At 48.7% G+C, this 22,356-nt stretch overlaps 1 protein-coding gene across 10 annotated transcripts in view; it reads right to left on the bottom strand.

Moving 5' to 3' along the window:
- NRXN2 (neurexin 2) overlaps positions 1 to 22,356 on the bottom strand; it is a 318,520-nt gene that overhangs the window by 11,387 nt on the left and 284,777 nt on the right. For all 10 annotated transcript variants that reach the window (XM_088137492.1, XM_088137483.1, XM_088137489.1 and 7 more), the window contains one exon: positions 13,379 to 13,457. In XM_088137492.1, coding sequence (XP_087993618.1) covers positions 13,379 to 13,457 — 79 coding nt within the window. The remainder of the gene's footprint in view (positions 1 to 13,378; positions 13,458 to 22,356) is intronic.

Raw genomic sequence — 22,356 nt, 5'->3', positions numbered from 1 at the left:
GAGAAATCAGACTCCAGAATTCCCAACTAGAGGGTGTGTGTGTGTTTGGAATGGGAGTGAAATCCCTTTTTGAAAGACATAAAGGCAAAGGGAAAGTTACTTATCTAGACATTTAATAACTAGATTTATATTCTGCTTTTCGTTCTGGAGCTTAAGGCAGCATTATATAGTTCTCTCTTCCCTTTTCCCCCCCAGAACAACAACTCTGTGAAGTAGGCACAGATGCTGCCCTTCCTGCTTTGTGGGAGGGAGAAGCAAATGTGTTAATCCTTGCTTGGATTTACGAACCCATAACTCTCGGCTTAAAGAGCTGTGTGAGTTTGGGCAACAGCAAGCAAAGGTCAGCGGAAAGGCCACGAGAAACGACAGGGGAAATTCCTTCTCCCCGGGTTCGCACAACACATTTAAGCCAGCATGGCTGTGCTTTGGAAGGTGGGGGCGTGACACAGCATCCCTCAGCAGCTTTTTCAAGCAAGCACATCTTTTCCCAGGAGCACATGGCTGCCTCTATACTGCCTAGCCCCACTACCCATTTGAGGCAGGGTTCACACCACATGCTAACAAATCAGGTCATTGTTTTGCGTCCATTTTGGGACCCCACTCACTTTTCAGCCCTGCTTAACAGACCATCCCCAAGAGAAGCTAACCTTCAACAGAAAAGAGTCCACCTGGCTCAGCAGAGAAACCGAGCAACTGATGCTTTGATCCCAGGTTTGATCCTTTGGGGAGCCAAGGAGAAGGTGCCAAGCTTAACCTTCACGGCTGGGGCTGGTAAATGTGAAGGACTCTTCCAATAGCCCCCTCCCCATCTTTAACCCAGGCTCCCCAGCAGGAGAGATTCAACAGATGGGACCTGTTCGCTTTCTGCTCTGGAAGTCTGAATTTGGTGCAGCGGAGAAAACTAGGCAAGACCTGCCTAGGAAGGCTGCTGAAGAGGTCTCCTGTCTCCGCAATATGAATGCGGCTTTCTGCAAACCTCACTTGCGCCTGCCTGAGAGCAAGGCTGGGTCTGGCACTCAATGGAAGCCTAGCCAGTTTGGAGCACTGCCAGGGCAGCAAATCAAGGGGGCTCGTGGGGCAGTGCAGAAGTGCTTGTGGGGATCTGGGGACGAGGACGGATCTTATGTGGAAATGCTGTGCTCCGGTCTTTTTGTTTTTGACTACCCTGCCCTGGATTTGTGAATGGAGAAGCCTCAGGCAGACCTAACAGGCCAGATTTATCTCTTTGGACCCTGCGTATTTGGTGACCCAGCCATTATGCTCTGTTAACCTGGGTTTAGCATGTTGTGTGAAGCCAGCTAGTGAAAGGTATAGGACTGACAAGGAGGGTATTGGGGGTTGGTTTAACTTGCGGTCCAGCTTTCAAGCTTCTGTTATTGTACCCTATAACAATTAAGCAGAATTGCGGCAGTTCTTGGGGCATCTGTTTCCTGACCTGGCCTACCTGGAAAGGCTGACATTTTCCTCCCTCCCTTCACCTCCTCTGCGCTTCTAAACCCTACTCAAGTTGGAGTAGATCCCCTTGGTTCCCCCAGAGCTTCCCTTATTGCTGAGGCTGCTTTTAATGGAGAGGGTGAGTCAAGTCACAAGATGTTACGGGGGGGGGGGCGGGGGGGGTGAGAGAAAGCAATTACTCTCCTTCCCCCAGTTGGGGCAGCAAATCTCTCCGGTGGAAAAAGGCAGACCCCGGCCCTTCCCACAGGTTAGAGAGCCACTCCCATGGCTCCGGCCGGGGCCCCCACCTGCTGATCCGCCTGCAGCCCACAGCGAGGCGGTGCTGGGCCAGCCGCCCAGGCATGCGAGTCCCCACGCGTGCCTGGAAGGCCACTGGCAAGTCATTCCCCGTGGTGGAGCGGTGGCCCGCTGCGTGACCTCAGAGGTACTCTCGGCTTCATCGAGTAAGCCTAAAGCTGCAGGGCCCGGCTCGGGGGGCGGGCTCAGGGAGGTGTGTCCGAGGGGCAGGCAGGGGTGGCCGGCCCCGAGAGAGAGGGAGCTCCCAAGGCGGATGCATAGCTAGTGAAGCAGCCTCTCGTCCGCCCGCTACGGTTAACAGCCTGCTTTCCACCCCAATTAAACGTCCTCCATTGCAGATTCCTGCTGTCTCAATCTACTGGGCCGTGGGGGATGCTGCAGAAAGCCTCGTTTACTGTTTAATAAGCAAGAACTGAGATGTTAGGAGGAAGCTCCACCTGGAATATCGCTTCTGATTGCAGCTGTTTTTTCTTATTAGCTCGGTTCTCACAACCCACTTAACTAGGTCAGTGACAATCCTAGTTGCCGCACTGCCACCAGCTGATGCCTGGCGGGGTTAAGGCAGGCCTGTTTTGTAGGGGGGGTTACCAAGCGGCACAAACCCAGCCTGGATTTGGTGCACTGAGTGAACCCAAGAAACCGATTAATTTAGGGCCTGGGTGTACAAAGGCAGTCAGCATCTGAAGTGATGCCAAAACTCTGGACGTGCTAATCGCACCCCTTGCCCTCTATTTAGAAAATGGGTTGTGTGAATTTGCCTGGCTTTAGAATCAAAGGCCCAATTTAAAAGACAGGTGCAATAATAAAGTGCAGGAAAGCTTAACTCGATTACTGAACTGACCCATTTTTGCATACATTGCCTTGAACTATGTAACAAGTAACCAAATGGGCTGAATTCACACTACATGCTAACCTATTAAAGAAATGACCACAGTTCAAATTTCTTTTAAAAAGGCATACTGTGCAAATCCATCTGCTGGATTGTTTATTAGCCTGTTTAGGCAAGCTGTGTGCATAAAGTTGATTCTGTCTCTGCATTCACACAACACGCTGACCTCCGATGGAGAAAACCTAATGACTGTGTTTATAGCCTGTGTGATGGCTTCACGTCGTCACCTGGTTCACACAACATGCTAGGGCAATGGATGGTTCCCCCCCACATCTGGGACTACAAATACTTCAGCCAATCCAATGTGTTGTTGGAACATTACCTATGATTTCCAGCGTTCCTATTTTATACCTTCTTAGAATCATGAGGACTAGGAACTTGTCTTTAACTTAGAGCACCTGGCACCCTGTTTGTTCTGCACCCAGATCTCGGGCTCAAAGCCTGCCTGTAGGATAAACTCATGTGTGTTGACAACTCAAAAGCTCTCAGAACCTCTTAGCTTAGGGTTGCTTGCTAGCAAGCTGGGAAGTTTCCCATCTCTTCTCCTGGACAAAGCCAAGCACAAACATTTGGAAAGAGGGCAAGAAAAGATTCTGGGACCTTTTAATTAATTATTATTAACATTAATGCCCTTCCCGGCAGGTCTGGCATAGGATTCCTTGTGCAGTTTGGCCTCCCCTTCCTTGTGCAGACTGCTCCTTTCAGGGTTTGGAAATAAAGGCAGATCCTCCCCCCCTCTCTCAAGGGAGCGCAACGAGCACTCCCTCCTCCAATGTCTCCCCCAAGCAACTCTGAGATCAGCTGGGATGAAAGAAGGAGCTGGCCAAAGTCATTCCGTGGCTGCATTCACACAGCGCACATCACCTGGGTCCTGAATTAATCCATTTCCTGGGTTTGCACAGCACATTATACTAAATTAACCAAGCAAGGAATGCTTGCACAATAGATTAAGCTGCTGAAAAAGACGAACTGGGGTTAAAACATGTTGCGCGAACGTAACTGCTGGATTTTTCCCTGGCCTGGCTAAGCATATTGTGCAGACCCAGCCAGTGAGTGGGGATCTGAACTGGAGTCTCTCCCTGGTCCCAGTCCAGCATCTGAGCCCCCAATCCCTCCATCAACCTGCAGAACTGGTGATCTCCAACCAGGACCCCAGGGAGGGTGACTCTCCTGTGCCCCCGGGAAGGGCCAAGAACAGAACCAGGAGCTTCTGGTTCGCGCTTTGTGTGTATGTGTGTGTGTGTGTGTGTGTGTGTGTGTGCGTGTGGCTTAGCATGAGGTGCAAACCCAGCTCACTGGATTAGCATACTGGGGATTGTATGAACCTGTAAAACAGGTTGAATAACTAGGTTATGCACATCATGCAAACAGAGACATTAAGCAGCTGAATTGGCCTCCCGCCCCCTTGGCTGAGGTCGCCAGAGTGGCGTGGATCTGCTTTTGAGCCTGTGGGGCTGGAGAAGACACAGAGTCTTCTTGTAGTTGGATGGCCTAAATCTCAGGAGTTTTCCTAATTCTGGGGAGAGCTAGGGAAGGGTTGACGCATATTGCTGTAGATGCGAACAGCAGCTCTGGGCCAAACTGCACCTCTGCCCAAAGCTGGTTTGCACAACACACTAGTCCAGACTAAAATGGAGCTGGGAGGTCTGTGGTTCAGTGTGTGGTGGCATCTCAGCTCTTGTCTGGCTGTTTTGTGTGAACCAGGAAGTCACACACTAAGGGAGAACAGGGTAGGTTTGCCCAGGCCACGCATATTCTATGAATGGAGCAATTGGCTTTGCTCCCCTGCGCTCTGAGTTTAGGGTGTTGTGTGAACCCGACCACTACCTCGACACGGTTCCAACTTCCCTTCTGACCCACCCACGATCAGCGCTGCCTCCTGCAAATGCGCCCACTCCTGCCTCCAAACGCTCCCTCGCCCAGCTGCCAACAGGCTCCTTTGGCATCAGCTGGGGCAGCCTCCGCCCAGGCCTTTTTCTGGCTAACCTCCGCCAGCCTGAGCAGCAAGATCTGGCGCGTTCGCAGCAGCCACAACCGATCTGGCTGCAGGCCTTACAGAAGCCGCAGGGGAAGGCAGTGAAAAAGGCAAGGGACGAAGCGGGAGGGAGGCCAGGGCGTCTCCAGGGTGTTTGGTGGAAAGCATGGAAGGCCACGATGGGGCGTGGAATGGCGTGGCCTGCTGCCATTTATTGTGTCAGGACCTGCTCCTCCTATATACCAGACTTACTTACAATCTAACTTTATAAAGGAAGGGAAAATGGTGGAATTGAACACATCTCCCAGTGAGCAAATGGACACGGATGTCTGCCATTGTCTTGGCAAAAATGCAGGTGTGCTTTGCCGATGACTTCCTCCAAATTGTTTAGCCATTTCCTAATCTAGTCTCTGACCCTGGGATTTCTTAGTGGTCTCCTCTCCAATCCTGTTTAGTATTTTGAAATCAGCCAGTGTTGACTAGGTGCTGGCTGATCACAGCTTATATGCCTCTAATGGGAAATCATCATCACCACCACCACCATTCTCGGAGCCATTCACGAAATACTTAGAAGTTTGAAATTTACCAGACTGGCGCCACTGACATTGCAAACCCTGGAGAGGAATTTCCTACGTAGTGGCGATTCCTTCATGACTCCTAGGTTCTCGGTTAGAATCTGAATCATTGGAAAATGCCCAGACTTAAGCGTGTGATATTTGTTGGATGAATAGATGATGATGATGATGATGATAACAGAAAAAAAATCTGTTAGCAGTTTTTCAGGGTTTTAGAGAGGCGCATATCCCAGCTGGGCCTGGAGACGCTTGAGGATTAAAAATGATCTCAGCTTTTTTGGGAAGACTCCCTGTTTTCCATACGTACCCCTGCGGCCTTCGACAGGAGGCGTGGGATCTCGGCAAAGGGCAAAGGCAGGAGTTGTGTGTTCTTCTTGTGTGGTGGCAGAAGGCCTACGCCACAGAATGGGAGGATCCCCTTCCTCTGTCACTCGTACAAAAGCCATCCCGTTTTCTCCTTCTGGGTCTGAACACACCTGAGTCTATACATGAAATTGTCCACATGCTTTGCCTTCTTTGAAAGTTAGGTAATCTGACTTCAATTTAAGCAAACGAACTGTGCGGTGTCCAGGGTCACGCTAACCAAAAAATATATATTTTTGAACATTTTGAACATTCACATCAATTTTTTTTTTTTTTTGCTTTTTCTTCTTTTAAAAAATGGCTTAGGTTCTTTTTGCAAATAATAACCAGACCAAACCTTCTGCAAGCAGAGGGCAATCCTATTGGAAGAAGCATGTTTCTAGGCCTCAGCGTTCCACTAAGAAGCTGGCTTTAGGTTGGGGCATATAAAGTGGCTGTTTACCAGTTGGTCTATTTTGATGGCCAAAAAAAAAAAAGTTTCCAGATCAACATTTTCCAGGAAAGGGTTTAATTCCCAACAAAGAGATGTTGGGGATTACATCAGCCTGAAGGGGGCGGGGGGGGGGGCTGTTCCACTTTGATCTTGTCCTTCCCTGATTTCTGCCCATGACACTTAAGCATTTTAAAAGGTGATCCATGGTTTGCAACCTGCTTTGAAGTGCCTGAAACCCCCTCCTCTGCCCAGAAAGATTGAATTCTAAACCACAGTTTGTTCCAACCGTTCCCGCAATGTTTCGAGCTCAAAACAAGTCAAAATAGGACCATTTCAAGCCCCAAACACTTTTGCGATGATCAGAACAATCTTTTTTTCAAACTGAGAACATTTTGAGCCTGAAATATTTCAAATTCAGAACATTCTGTGCACGGGTATCTTATTGCTTCTCCCCAGTTTTTCAGTTTTTGGGAGCATTAATTGTAGCTGGAGAAACACTTGGCACCCAGTCACAAGGATTGGGGTCACCTGAGTTTTCCACCCGAGTCCTGGCACTGAAAACCGGTTTTAGACATCTTTTAAAAGATGACCTTGTCTTTTCTCCCTTAAATCATATCTATGGTTCTCTCTCCCACCCCCCAAATTCTAGCTTGACAACAACCCTGTGAGGTAGGGCTTCCCAAAGTTCTTGAACTACAATTCTCACCAGGCTTAGCCAGCAGTGATGATGGGAATGGCAGTCCTGGAGGGCCACAGGCTTGTCACCCTGAGTACTCCTAAAAGATGGCCTCTGTGCCAAGGTTACATAGCAAGCCTCAAGTCTGAGAAGGTGTCAAGCAATGCAAGTTATTTGCCTTGCAATTTCTCATCATTTTTCTTTCTCTGCAGAAGATCTTTTCCGGCTTCTGTTTTTCTACCTCATTCTCAAACCGTTTGAGAATTACTTTCAAATTCTCTCTAAGGGGTATTTCTGAGCTGATTGGATTGTGAAGCATTGAATTGCCAAGTTGTTCTCTGGGACACACCTTTCCAACTGTCTGCAGCCTCCCTGGCTGCCCACAGCCCCAAAGAATAATTTACTCTAAATTTTTCCTTTAGAATTGAATGGAAATGTGAGAAGCCAGGGAGGCTGGAAATTGCTGGAGGAGAAAGAATGGTGCTAAGCAAGACGGGCCTTTATACTCACCCCTTGGCTAATTTATCACCAAGGAAGTGCAGAAACCCCATACTTCAGCTATAGCAGTTGCCAGCAAAATTTGCTTCTCCTTTAAAATGTGGCAAGCCAGAATTCTTTCATCAAAGAGAATGAGAATAGGTAGGAAAAAAACAGATGAATATTTTTTGCACAACACTGTTCCTCCATGAGTGGTATTTGTTTGTTTTGGCATGCATGAAAAAGTCCATTTGTTACTTTTTGTACCCACATCTTCAAGGACAGAGTTACCATTCCCGTGGCTGAAAGACAATTTATTCTTGTTTATTTATTATTAAATTTATATTAATTTTATATTATTAAATTTATATGCCGCCCATCTCCCCCCCCCCCCAGTGTCCAGGTTCAAACAAACGCTTGCCCAGGTCACTTCAAGAGCCGACAACTGCATTCACACAGTATGCAAAGCCGGGTGAGATTCCTTCTGTTGTTCCAAACTAGCCCATTGGGTATTACGCAAACCACAACAGTTTAACTGATCCTGATTTAACAATTTTCAGATTTAAAGGGCAGGATCTGCATCTGGATAATGAGCAAAATCAGGTTTTTGCACATAAGTAAAATTGTGCTTTTTGCTGCATGCATAATTATTTCATGTAAATTTATGTCATTAGTGATGTAAACATCTGCAAATATTCTGCATTTTTATCTACTATGTTCTCTGACGCAAATGTAAAGGCATGCAAATACTGCAAGTTTATGTCACTGGTGACATTTCATAATAACGCTAATGACATAATTTTGTGCGGGTACCAAAAATGTGCATCGTTTACACGCTCATGTCATGAGGCAAATGCCTTAAACCCTCTGATTTAATGGACTCTGGATTTCACATGTCCATAAAGCTGAGCTTTGGTGTAATCCAGATGGAGCGTCTTGTGTGAATGCAGGTGGGGGGGCAGCGTGACACGAGCTGACCAATCTTTGATCAACAGGACAAATCCTATGCCGAAAAGGAAAGAATTCAAATCCTCGTAACAGTCTTAATTCTTAGGGTTAGGAGTAAAGTGCGTTTTCTGGGGTGGAGGCTGGGAGGGATACAACAGCCCGTAAACCTGGGAAGATGCCCAGAGCTGGCTGGGAATCCTGGGCGTTCTGATGCCAACTCGTTTGGAGGGTGCCTGGGAAACACCCTGAAAGAAACAGATGCGAGGAATGGTCTTTCTGAGACCCCCCCCCCCGCACTGGAAGGTGGAGCAGCACCTTTCGGCCCATCACAGTTAATCTGATGTGATAAAATGGAGGCATCCTGGGGCTAACTGAGATATCCCAGAAGAGTGCAGTAAATAAGCACATCTCCTCTCAGGCAGCTCCATTTTTTCCAGGCCTGGGTTCACACAATGTGCTAAACCCAGCTCAGAGTTTTTTCAGTAGCTACGTTCACAGTTCTTGCAATGCCCAAAGAAATAAACCAGAGTCTGTTTTGACCTGACGGTCTGGATATCACAGCGTGCCGAGCTGCCAATAACCCAACGCCATTTGCGCCTGACCTAGTGGGTTGTATGAACCCAACCACTGACTGGCAATTGCTCTGTACAGTCTCATAAATCTCCCAGCCCTTTCTGGAGGAATTAAAGTTTGAATTTAGGATTGCTGTATGCAGAGCATTGCAGGAAGCCCCTCTTGTTAAAGTTAAATAAGATCCTAGTCCTCATAGTGCTGATTAAGGAGCTGATTTAAATCAGAAGATGAGATACTGCCTTATGTCGAATCAGGGCACGATTCTATCTTGCTCAGTAGCCTTAACGCTGATTAAACAGGGACCTGCAGTTTCAGGCAGAGGTTCTCCTGTCCTGGAAGAGAGCAGGGGTCAAATCAAATCGGAAGAGTTCTAGTCTCCTTGTCCAGGACAAACCCCCGTTTCAGTTAGGAAGCCCCTTCGCCCTCCCTATGGCTGGGTACAATTTTGAACTTTCCCATTCAAAACCTGTCCCCAAAGAACGGATGCCTCACCAAAAGACCTCCCAAAAGCTAGAGGCATTTAGCATTTTCTTAGATGTCATATTTTGGCCTGACTGCCAAGGGGTCCTGAGATTTTTTTAGGGACTTGAGCTGGGGGTGGGAGGGGGGGAGTTAGGAAGGGCCCTGCTCAATCACAGGAAAGGGAAGGAAGGGCGATGTCGAATCTTGGCGTTCTCATACAGCAGCCTTCCCCAGTTCGGTGCTCCTGAGACGACCAGGCTTCTGCAACACGCTTGGGGAGGTCACTAAAAGACACGTTGGCTGCATTCACACAACATGCTCACTTTGGGATGGGGTTGGTGGCTTACTCTCTTGTGCAAACCCAGCCCATTCAGTTAGCTTATGCTTCAATGCACAATGTGAATGCAAAAAAAAAAAATAAATTAGTTCAATAATCATGGGTAAGAGCCAGGTGGCCCAGTGGCTAAGGAGCTCAGGGGATGCTGAGGTTGGAGTCCTCCCTTAGGCCAGCTGGGTGACTGGGACCAGTCCCTCCTCTCAACCCTAATTTTTCTGGCTAATTTTTCTCCATGTTGTATCATGCTCTGAGAGTTTCCTACAGTTCTGCGGTGCAAAACAAGCCAATTCTGGAACCAGGCAGGACAATGTTAGGAACAGCAGCAACAATCAGGCATTTGACTCAACTTCCATCATCCTAAATGGCAGTGATTTTTACCCTTCAGGCAGGGCTATTCTGGGAGTTGACCCAGCAGCTCTCAGCAGCCATAAGGGCTAGAATCTTTAAAAAGATTCTCAGCAAACTGAATTTGCTGATCGTCTTTTGATCCTTCCCGAATTTTAACATGTATCTTCCCCTCTGCACCTCCATTTTGTTCCATAAAGTGTGGGAGCCACACAATTTTCACCATGCCCAATAAATGCCAGAGAAAGAGGTTTATCACTCAGTGATGGATATCAAGATTGGCTTAAAAAACAGCTCTTTGGAAGCAGGGGGAACACACCCAGTTGTGCGGTGCTCCAGGACCACCTGGGAAAACTGGAGCCTTTTCTGATTGGAAAACATCCCTTCGACAGAAACCGCTGGGCAAGATCATCCGACATCATGGGATGAGGTATCATCAGTACGCTGATGATGCTCAATGATATATCTCCATCCCTGGTGAGGTAAGTGATGCCGTGACCGCCCTCGCGCGGTGCCTGGGGGCTGTGAGGGTCTGGAGGGGGAGCAACAGGCTCCAGCTGAACCCTGGCAAGATGGAGTGGCTATGGGTCAATGGCTCCTCTGTACCCGGGACATTGTCATTGTTGGTCTTGGATGGGGTGGCACTGCCCCAGACAGACCCAGTGCGTAATTTGGGGGTCCTCCTGGACTCATGGCTCCTGCTTGAAGAGCAGGTGGCATCCGTGGCCCAGAGGGCTTTTGTACAACTCCGGGTTGTGCACCAGTTATGCCCTTTCCTGGATCAGGATGCCCTTCAAACGGTCACTCATGCCCTTGTTATCTCCCAGATAGACTGCTGCAATGCGCTCTACATGGGGCTACCCTTGAAGAGTATCCGGAGGCTTCAGCTGGTCCAGAATGCAGCTGCGCGAGCTATTTTTGGGGTCCAAAGAAGGACCCATATAACACCATTGCTCCGTGAGCTGCGTTGGGTACCGGTTTGCTTCCGGGTCCAGTTCAAGGTGTTGGTTATCACCTTTAAAGCCCTACATGGCATGGGGCCAGGTTACCTGAGGGACCGCCTCTCCCCACCATTTCAACCCGTCCCACCCAATCACACAGAGAGGGCATGCTCCGGACCCCCTCGGCAAAAGAACTCCGACTAGTGGGGTCCAGAAGGCGGGCCTTCTCTGCTGTAGCCCCCGCCCTTTGGAGTATTCTGCCCCCGGAGGTGCGATTGGCCCCCTCACTCCTGGCCTTCCAGTGGGCTTTGAAGACCCGGTTCTGCCACCTGGTCTGGGGTGGGGAGGAAATACCTCAAGCATGGGGATGGCTAGCCCCATAGAGGCCTCCTGTCTTCAGCCCCAGATTCTTCATCTTCTTGGACCCTCCTTTTCCTCTTTTTTAGTAATGTTTTTAAATTTTGATTTTTATGTATTTATATGTATTTATGGTTTTAATGTTTTGTGTGAGTCGCCCAGAGTCCCCCACTGGGGGGAGATGGGGGGGAGAAATTAACTAACTAACTAATTAATTAAATAAATAAAATGGTTTTAAAGCAATGCTGCAAAGCCATGTTGGGAGACTGTGTCTCCAGAAAGCAGCATGCAAATGCTTCCAGGAATAAGTGTGTGAAAATACCCACCACTGTTGAATCAGGGCCTGCAAAAAGGTTGCTCCCCGGGCACCAGCTGGCCTCTTCCCACACCACCTCGGTTTGGAGTGTTGCTGTGGCGGAGTTCGCACAGCTTAATCCTAACCCCAGCTAAGGAAGGACAACTGCTGTGTTCACACATTACGGAATGGGCTGGATGACCGCCATGACCCTTTCAACCATTACATTCTATGATTGCATGAAGCCAAAAATGAGCACAAAAATCATGTCAATCAAGTTTGATTTGCTCATGAAGGATGACTTTTTTTAATCATATGCACTCTGCTGCGCCTCATTCCAAATTGTTGCCCTTCCATTTGCAATCTGACCACCCAGACACAGCTTTGTAAGCCATTCAATTGTGCACTGTTAGAGGGGTAGCTTTCGGGGTTGCACAGTAGTTTGTGGAGGTCCAAAAGTGGCATCCAGTCTACCTCTGGAGGACATGCACAACCGACAGGAAATCTGGGCCTCTCCAAGCATTTCTGGGAAGTCCAGGCGCATCTTGCATTCCCAGGAATGCGAAGACGCAATGAAGTGCCTTTCAGCCACCACAAACATCTATAAAAGCATGAAAAGCCCTGGAAAAATTCAAGGTGTGCTAACAAATGTTAATTGAGGGACAGAAAGCACCCCACATTCCCATTCTCCCCCAAATATCCAGAAGGAAATATCCTGGCCAGCCCCAAAATGCTCTCATGAAAAGTCCAAACGGTGCTTCTTCCCTGTCAATCCCGAGGGGAGGGGAGCCAATAGCGCTTGACTTTAGCAGGAAGGGGGACGCGTTTGACTGGGGCCCCGCGTGCTTGTCTTCTCTAAGGAATCGGACTGAGCTGCAACACAGATTGGCTGTGTTCACACAACACACAAGACTGGAGCAAAGTGAGACTGGGTCAGCAGTCTGGGGTCAGGGGCAAACCCAGCCCTTGTCTTACTTCGTGGTGTGTACTGGGGCAGAGTTAAGCGTTGTGAGGTTTCTCTGCACGTGGTACGTGAGTTCAGGGTTTGGTGTATTGTGTGAACCCCGCTAGAATGATGGTGATAATGAGTGTATCCATGTTCACGATTTTTTTTAAACATTAGAAGGCCTTGTTGGAGAGTAATGGCTCAAATCCTCAATTCTGATTCTGGGTAGAGGGTTGGACCAGACAATCTCCAGGGTGTCTTTCAGCCCCTGCATTTTATGCTTCTATAACTCTGGAAAGGTCTTTCCAGCTTTCTTCCTATCCTGCTTTTAGATGGTGTTGGAAAATGCTTTTATTCCACAAGATCTTTAAAGCTTGATCTTTTATATTTCAAAGGGGCGGCCAGGGTCTTTTGTAAAAAAAATACTGTTGTGTCTTTTTTATGCTTTTGCCTTTGATGCTTTCTGCCTTCTTTGATCTTTAAATATTGATGGAGCCATTTATTTTTTGCTTTTTTTGTGTGTGCTAATATTGCATTCTTATTGTTGTTCTTCTTGTTATCAGCCTTGGGAAAATGATTTTTAAAGAAGCAGAATATAAATAATATTTGCTGACTGGTGCTTAGTTTCTGTGTTTCGGGTTCACCTGCCTTTCCCCTTCTCAGCATACTTTGAAGGCTAAGGACTAGGAGCTTGATCTTTAAAAAGTGACATTGCCATTGAGTTTCAGGACCCTGGATTCTGTGCTTAAGTGATGCAACTGCAGCAGCAGAAGAAACACCTTACTGTGAACATGTGGAAATCTGTGTGTCTGTGTGCAGAAAGAGAGAGCAGGAAAGAGCAGGATGGTAGGAGGGAGATGTGGTGCCCAACTGCTACTGGGGGTCCTGATTTTGCAAAAAGAGTTGCCTGCTTGAGTCTCTGCACAGAGAGACCCCCCAACCAATCCCTGGGGGGCTTGGGCAAGGCTGGGGCAGTCCCCTCCCCTTCCTGACTTGGGGGTGCCCCGGGGCAGCGAGGGTGGAAGAAGACCCACCGGTACTCGGCTCGCACTCCTCCAGGTCTTCATCATCGCTGGGGCACTCGGCTGAAGCCACCAGAAGGTCGTCTGAATTCTGGAGAGAGGGAGAGAGGGGTCTGGGTGTCAGCAGGCGCTGGAAATCCACAGGGTTACTTGCGGCCCCGCCGATCCCACCCCCCCACTTCCAAGAATGGCCAGGGCAACCCCCCAGGTCCCAACGTTCACTAACGTTAGCTTTTTTAAAAAAAAATCCACCCTTCCCAGTCATTCGCACAAATTTCCAATTCTTTGCTACGATTGATATCCCCCCCTTCAGGAACCTAAGGCACCGTACATCACGATTCCTCCTGCCATTTTCCCCTATGACAACAACCTTGAGACAGGCTAGCCCAAAGTGCCCCAGGTAGCTCACAGGGCTGGTGGGAGGCTTCAACCTCCCAGATTTTGGCCAGATCAGAATTTGAACCAGATGTCCTCATTCAGTCTCCCCGGCTTGACCTCCCGTCAACGTGAGGCACCTGCCCGTGAGCCCTTAGGCCTGATCCGGATCGCAGAGCCCCAGCTGAGCCAGCCTGGAAGACCTGGTGGGCTAAAGCGAAACAGCCAAGAATGGGAACGTCTTCTGCCCAGGACCTGCCCCATCAGATCAACAAAATTATCCAAGCAACAGAGGAGAATTTTGGGATGTCGGCTGCAATATCCCACACGGGCTTTAAAAACTTCCCCGGCTGCCTTCTTAGAGCAGGCTTCATCTGCTTGTTCACTTGACCCGTTTTTGGAATGCGTGTGACACATTGAATCTTAAACTAACTGAAGTGGGCAGGTAGATAACCGTCAGCCCTTTGAGGTAGTCCACACAGGAAGCCAAAACCACAAATACGAATGCCACCTTACTGTAAGGTTACAGAAACTGACTCTCGCAAGCCTGACGCGCTCCCCCCTCCGCTGCCTTTGCCTTCCAGAGGAGGAGGGAGGGTCCCTTCGGAGACGCCCTCTCCGGCCCCCTTTGGCCATCCTGCTTTGGGGTCGGATGCCTCTTGCCGGGCATCTGGGCTGCGCCTTTCCTCCTGTCTCCAAGGCTGTTCTCACGGCCCTTTGCAACCTCCCACGGGACGCTTGAAAACTAACCCGGTTGCGCGTGTTGTGCAAGTGCAGCTGCTGGCCTTGGTCTGACCGGATTAAGCGTGTCGTGAGAACGCAGCCGGGGAAGGCGTGCAAAGGACACGGAGGTGGAAGTTCAAAGATGCCATTCCCACGTAAGGCTGTAGAGCAGCGTTTCTCAACTTTGGGAACTTTCTGGGAGTTCTGGGCGTTGAAGTCCACACGGCTTCAAGTGGCCAAGGCCGAGAAACGCTGCTGTAGAGAGAGGGCGGGCTGTTTCTGGAGTTTAGGGAGAGACGCAATCAAATGTCTGTCTCCTGATTTTGTCCGTAAGGGCACCCTCGCCTTTCAAAAGAAAAGGGAACGTGGGGACCGCCCCCTCTCTTTGAGATAAGGAGAAAGAAAGATTAACGAGAACGAGCTTCGAGGTGGGTGGAGAGGGTGCCTTGGCCGTGTGAACGTTTGCCATGCCAGTCCTGAGCTTCCATCTCCCCCCCTCGCCCAGCAATCTGAGGGAGCTCAGGCCCTGGCCGTGCGGGCGAGGGGGGCCAGGAAGGGAGCAGCTGTGGCAGAACAAACCCCATTTCCTCGCACAGCAACTAGCATTGCAGAACAAGAAGGCCCACCACTTCAAGGCAAGTCACAACCAGGTGCTCCCATTAGGCCAAGCCACGATGTGTTTGATCAGAGTTCGTTGAATAAAGACAGGAGGCCTTTAGCAATCCCTAAATTTGGCGGGGGAGATGAAGGATGCACAAGGCCTTCAAGATCATTGGGGGGGGGGGTATTTTTGCAAAACAGCTGCAGTCAGGGTGTGTGTGTGTATGTGTGCGTGTGCTGCTTGTCCCTCCAAAACTGTTACCGTGGAGGATCTATCCAATTAGAAACTAATCAGAAATGTATTTATCAGCCCAGCTTATCTTGGTCTCTTTTTCTGGGTAAGTGGTAAGGCCCGGTTGGAGCCACCCAGTTTTAAAAATGTTTCTACATCCCTTGGAAATAAAAACCACGTCCAACGCTGCTGAGTTGCTTTTCAGCTTTCCGATCTTACTAACCTTCTGGGGTACGTTAATCCCATCTTTAGAAGCCGGGAGATTCTCAATTAATTTTGACAAGAAGGCTCCAGCCTGGCTTCCTCTGCAGGCAAAAAAATCCCACGCTTGATTCCCAGCAATTCCAAGCGTGCCTGGAAAAGTCCCACCCGGGCTGCAAAGAAGCTGCTGCAGAGCTAAATGGCGCTTTTAAGGCACGAATCTGTCGAAGGAACTTCCAATAAAATCTTTTTCGGAAAGAGGAAAGGGGAAGCCAACGAGGTCCGACCAAGTGTGCGATAATGTCCAAGTCTGCAGCTTTATTCTGTGGCTTATTTAGTTTAGCTCTGTGTATCGACCAAATCCAGCAAACATGGCCTGTTCAAGAGACCGTGGTTTAGGCACTCCAGCTCAAAACAGCCCAAGTGTTGACACCAAATGGCCATGGAAGCCTTTGTATCTTGGAGCTTTTCTGCAGAGCTGACCCCTCTTCTCTATCCTGCAGGGCTGTTGTGCAGATGGAAGGAGCCAGAACGCCCTTTGTGGGATAAAAAGCAACCAACCCTTTTCAGGAAAGATGGCAAGCAGCGTGTCGGGTGTGGAATATATCATTTTCCTCTCTGCTTCCCCCAACTGGCATTAGTATTCGGGAGCTGGCATTGCAATGCATCAACGCTGGCGTGTCCAAATTAGCATGGCAAAGACTTGGACAAGCACCCGGGGCAGGGAATCAGTCACTGAGACCCCACCCCAGAGGCAGCACAGAAGTGAGATGCCCCCAGTTCCTCTTCTCTTGCAGTGGGCTGGAGCCTCTCCATTCTGTTTGGTGCCCCAAAGTCACCAGAAAGCTGCAACGCCCCCCCCCCCCCCACTGCTTCTCACCTCTCCCCTACCCCACTTCGCACAAGGGTCGTGCGGCTGGAAACCGCAAAGAAACACGCAGCTCATCAGATCTGCCAGAGGCTCCTGGGGCTGCTTTCAAACACAGTTTTTAAAAGTCCAGAGCAGGGTCTGAAGGCCGTTTGAAGGCCAGGTGCTGACAGCGGCCTGGCTGAATGCACCCATTTTTCAAATTCTTACAATGCCCTGGACCCTAGATGGAGCAAACGGGCAGGGTTCATAGCACACATGCTGTTTAAAGCCAAGTGAGTTTACTTTGTGAATGGAGCCCAGACTTCATCTGAGCTGCTTAAATCGTGTTACATCCCACTCGTGTGTGATCACGCTACCCACTCCCTTGGGTCCCACCCCCTGCTCCATGCAAGAATCCAAATTAAAGCAGTCTCAATCAATGTCTTTGCAACCTCTGTGTTCATTTAATAAGGCAGAGCTCCCAGGATTGTTAGTTTCATTACTGAACTGCTCTTATTGAGTTTTTCCCCCTTTGATGTTCAAACAGAATCTACCTTCCTGAAAACTTTAAAAACTCTGATTCTTATCTTGCACTCTGGATGACAGAGTAGTTCTTGGTCATCTTCTGTCCCCACAAGGCATTGAACCAAGTTTTTCACTTGGAAAAAAGAAACTAAATGTGCAGGGAATAACACTGGCTTGGTAATGGTAGGTGTCAAAGGGATTTGGGAACTACAGTCAATCACAAGCAGAACATGAGTCAGCAGGGTGGCACAACTGCAAAAATGGCAAATGCAATTGTAACCGGCATTAATGGAAGAAAAATTTCCAAATCACAGAACAAAATTGTGCCACTTGTGTTGCACTGGTTTAAAATTCCACTTTGAATATCATGTTCCATTCTGGAGACCCTGGATTTCAAGGAGGGTTCGGACAAAGTGGAAAAAGGAGCCAAGTAAGGCGACGAGGAAGATTTGGGGACTGGAAATTAAATCCTACAAAGGAGGAGGAAGACCGTGTGTACATGTAACTTTGAGAAGAGAAGACGAAGAGGGATATGAATAACCCTCTTTATATATGGGGGAGCAGGGCCATTAACTATTCTCTGTTGCAGAATTCAAGACGCAGAACGATGAATGGAAACAATAGAGAAGCAGAATCCCACAGACGATTAGGAAAAACCCTACTGTACCAGCAGTTCAATAATGCAATTATCCAGGAAAGTGGTGCTGAAATGCTCCAGCCAAGGCAGGATAGCCATCTTGGGAAGACCTGAATTCAGGTTCCTGCACTGAGCTGATTCTAAGGAGGTAGATGTCAACAAGTTTCCTCCATGCCTGCTCCTTGCAAAACCCAGCCTCTGCTCCTTTGGAAGTGGAATTGCCACTCAAGACTTTTGCCATGGACCAATCTGACGTGAGGGCCGGGAACCTCTTTTTCTGTTCACCAACCTTAGTGGTCCTCGGGAAGCAAAGGGTGGTTCATTCACATTCCCATTTTTAAAACCCTTTTTAGAGTCTTCCTTAAAAAAAAAAAAAAAAAAAACCAACAACACCCAATTACCCACATTTGTGCCAAAGTGCTTATTTATTTAAGTGCCTCAGTCCGATTACTCCCAAGGCATGTAGAAGAGGGTTACATTAAAGAGGAGATTAAAAATAAAAACTCATGTGGGTAAAATGGCAAAACCGAACGGTAGCTGGCTGTGCCATTCGTTTTGACGTTTGTGGCTGCAACATCGGATAAATATTTTAAGGTACTCAGAGTAGGAAAAATGGGGTTTGGGCTAATTAAAAAATTGAGTAAAAATAAAGTTAAAGCGGTGATAAAGTGGCTCCTGCTGAAAAGGGAAGGATGGAGATGTGACAGAGACAGATTTGAGGGTTGCTCCGTAACGGCACAGAGGGGAGTGGGGAGCGCTGCCCCGGGGCGGCCCATCCAAGCTGCCTTCAGGGCAAAATGGCTGCAGCAGTTCTGGCCCCCTTGCGCAAACCTGACCCTAGGACCCTGGGCGTGCACGGGGGTCTGTCTACGTCTGGGCATAAGTACTATCCGAAAAAAACCCTGCAAGCAGCTACTGCCTCATGACAGTTCTGTGCGGACACCCTGTAGAAGACATGAACGGAACAGAGCTATCCCACGCTCCCTGCCTAGAACTGCTAGGAGTCGGGCGGCGTATAAATTCAAATCATCATCATCCTCATAAGAGAGCAGCAGCAGCCCTGGAGAATTTGCAGGTCTCTCCTCCCCTTAAAACACGGACAGAGGCTTCTTGCTCTCCAAGCCCTGTCCCCCCCGCCTTCCCCCAGTGGGACGGCCCATTAACCCTTTGAGTCTGCAGAGCTGGAGGGGGACGATGTTGTAAACTCCCTGAACGTTTCAACAAAGGGTGTGCGTATCTATGTGGGCGATGCTCTCTTGCCACACTGCCGTCTCAGGTGAATGCAAGGCAACCACGTGCAAGGAATTTCCAGTGGGCACCCGTCTGCCAGCGGCACCACTGCCCCTCTTTGCAAACTCCCTCCCCAGCCTCGCCCTCCCCGTCCCCTCCTCCTGCAAAAACCAGGACAACCTAATTGCTGCTACAGTTGCCATGGCAACAGGAGGAGGAGGAGATGTTCGCCCCCCCACCTCATCTTGCCATCCAAAGGAGGAAAGCCCAAAATTGTCTGTGGGAGAGGCAGGGCGTTTTTATCTTTGCAAGTGCTGCAAAGCTGGGGGGAGGGGGGCAAAGATTGGGGTTGATTGGGGTTCCCAAAACATAGCACGAGCTGGAGGAAGAGAATATTATTTACATATTTGTTTTAGAAGCATTTTCACTCCATGTTGTTCCCCAAAGGCACAGGGTTTGCAGTGACCCCCGGCTCATCCCAGTTGCGGGCTGTTTTAGGTGTGCAAGGCACGCTCGTCCTTCCAGGCCAAAATAAATAAGCTTTAAATGGAAGACCCCCAATCTCTGTATCTTAATTTCCGATTGGTCAGAAAAGGATTCTGGCAACAAACGTGGGGGCAGAGGGTGGAAGATGGGCTGCCAGCACAGTTTAGGACTGGAAAAAACAGATTTTTGGATTCACTTCTCTGCTGCGCAAAACATCCTGCGCAGAAGGGCCTCAAAGTGGCCTTGCTCTCTGGAGTGATGTGCGGAAAAGACAAGCTGCAAGGAGCAAAGCTGAATAAATCATGGCAGGTGGCAGTGCCTAGCTGACCTTGGCTAATCTCAGAAACATTAAGCAGGCTTGAACCTGGTTAGCGTTCAGATGGAAAACCACGAGGAGCATCATTGCCACGGTCAGGGCAGGGAAAGGTAGTTTCGGGAGCTGAGTTTGCCTTGAGAGTTTCTACTTTGGAGTTCGCAGCAAAGCCCCTAGCTGACCTGGCTGGTCTTGACAAAGTGAGCCAGGGCTGGACCTGGTTAGTACATGGATGGGAGACCACCAGGACCAGGTTACCACACTGTAACTCAGACCAGGAAGGCAATAGCTGAGCTTGTTGGTACTGTTATCAAGAAAGCTACATGGTCGTGCCCATGAAATCATCAGGAATTGAACAGCCTTACTATTTGTCAGACAGAACCAATTTCTACCAACAGGAGCCACTGCCAAGAAGACTCTGCCCTTTGAGTTCAGCAGCCTTGATAAGCTGAACCAAGCCTTGCAACTAGCAGCCCAGCTGGATGAATGCAAGACCAGCTAATTTCTGAATGGACTTTTGAACTTGCTTGGGGGGGGGGGAGTTGTATTTGACAAAAGTGCTGCTTTATTTCTTTGCAAGGGTACACAGAACGACAAAGTGGGCTTCACTTCCTTAAGAATTGTACCATCTCTCCTGGGGTGCAAACTAGGGGAAGCTATTTTGAAATGAAGAGATCTTGGTTGGGGTAAATAATATTAAGCAGAGAAAATATAGAATTTCCCAGATCACTTACATTTTCCATTATTGACCCATGTTTGCAAACTTCTTTATTTCTATGTTTTTTGGACATCTGTCCCATGTTCTTTGAGGAGCTTTTTAAAACACTCTTTTAGACTGCTTTAAGGTGGTTCCTGTGACAGTTTGCAAAATGTAGCTTGGACAGGTAAAAGTATTTTATTGGCTGAGTTCACATGCAACACATATAACCTAGTTATTGAAGTTATTCTGATACTATTTTGCACCAACTAACCAAGTGGGCTGGATTTGCACACCGAGCAACAGCACATGCAGATGTATACAGAAGTCGGGGCTATTGCTAACCAAGCTTACCAGATGTGAATGAATCTACAAGTTCTTTTCAGGGATCTGCAAAGCTCACTGTTCTCAAGACAGAAAACTCCAGTGCTCCCTGAATTGCGTCCTCTTCCAAAAACTACCTAATAGGAGTGTGCAAATGGTTTGAATTTGAACCACTCCAAGTCTGTGTTGAGTGTGAAAAGGGCAGCTTCTAGCTTAAAAATAGAGCTCCATACAGTCAGTGCTGTCCCAAACTCAAAAGGCTTTGAAAATGATTGAAACAACCCAGATCATACTCAAAATGCATATTTTGCGCTTGAAGGCTGTGTGCGTATTGATTCTGAAATAGTTTGAAAGTTTGTGCCACCTCCCTCCCTGACCATCCTCAGAACAGCGAAATCGGTGCATTCCAAGAAGGAAAAAAAGTGGGCATCCACAGATTAAAAACAAATAAGCAAAAGGGGAAGGGGGAGAGGGAGGGAAGGAGGATTTCCTGTTGCCTTACTTCGAGCCTCACACACTTTCATAAGAGACAAGAGACGGGCACTGTGAAGGCAGAAAAGGCTGTGGAATTTGGGATAGAGAAAGGTGACGTGATTCTCCCCAGAGCTTTTATGAAAATTAAAAAGCCATTGCCAGGGTGGAAATTTGAAAGAAAGGGGGGAGGCTTTCAGCTTGTTTCCCTGGGGGAGTTTTCTGCACAGAAAAGTTTCCCTGCAAGTTGCTTTTCTTCCTTTTCATTTACTCTTTGGGAGTAGATGCAGCTGGGACGTAATGGCATGTTGGAAGGACCTTGGGAGACGGGGCCAAGAGATGCTGCCCAGGGAACAGTCAGATAAGAGAGGGCATCGCCCGCAGCTGCATAATGGGTGGAGAAGGAGGCTCAGAAGGGACCCTCCCTAACTTCTTCTCAGACTGTAAAGGAGATGGTGGGACATTTGTACTTTCAATATAGCCTTACAATAAAGTTTTGTTTAGTCGTTAAGTCGTGTCCGACTCTTCGTGACCCCATGAACCATATTGCGCCAGGCCTTCCTGTCCTTCACTGCCTCCCTGAGTTTGCTCAGTTTCATGCTCATACAATAAAGTAGAATTAGCTATTAGTCATGATTCCTGTCTGGTTTACCCCGCGAGGTTGACATGGGAAAGACTTCAAGGAATGGTTTCCCCCTCCCCACATTGATCTCCTTCCAAACTGCAACCTCAGTAGCTCCACCTTTTGAGCCCCAAAGCTAAAAGCATTGGGGGAGCCCATGGGTTTCATAGTTGTGTCCCAAGCGGCTTGGGGGGCCCAGCCATTTGATGCCAAATGAGTCTCGTGGGAAATCTCTGAATTTTTCTTGAGAGCTTGCATTCACATAGCAAACAGACTCAGTTAATGGCAACTTGGGTTTGCTTGCATGTCGGAGTCAGTGTGGCCGGCAAGCCCAGCCCATTTTCCCGGTTGACGATTTCCTGGGTTTCACTGCAGATGCGTCGGGAGCGCTGCTTTCCTTCCACCCTTCCTACGTCATCCCGCCTGAGTTGCCAAGTGGGGAAAGGACTGGCTGATACGGGCTTCAAACGCCACGCTGACTTTCCTGCTGCAGCTTTCTGTCTTTTATCCAATGTCTCCTGTGGGGCTTGTCCTTCCTTTCCCAAGATTTGGCTGCCAAATTGGCAAATGCCAAAGGGGATGGATTTTGGCTTCTGATACCTCTTCCTAGTTCATCCCCCCCCCTTGTGCAAGGCCTCCTTTTGGACCTTCCTGAAACCCCCTTCCTTCCTTCCTTCCTTCCTTCCTTCCTTCCTTCCTTCCTT

Source organism: Python bivittatus, unplaced genomic scaffold (assembly GCF_059951505.1).
Source record: "Python bivittatus isolate LINGU-HERP-01145 unplaced genomic scaffold, Pbiv_v1 ctg000180_np1212, whole genome shotgun sequence".
NCBI classification, from domain to species: domain Eukaryota; kingdom Metazoa; phylum Chordata; class Lepidosauria; order Squamata; family Pythonidae; genus Python; species Python bivittatus.
The sequence above is the reverse complement of the archived record's forward strand: the minus strand, read 5'-3'. Positions and strand labels throughout refer to the sequence as shown.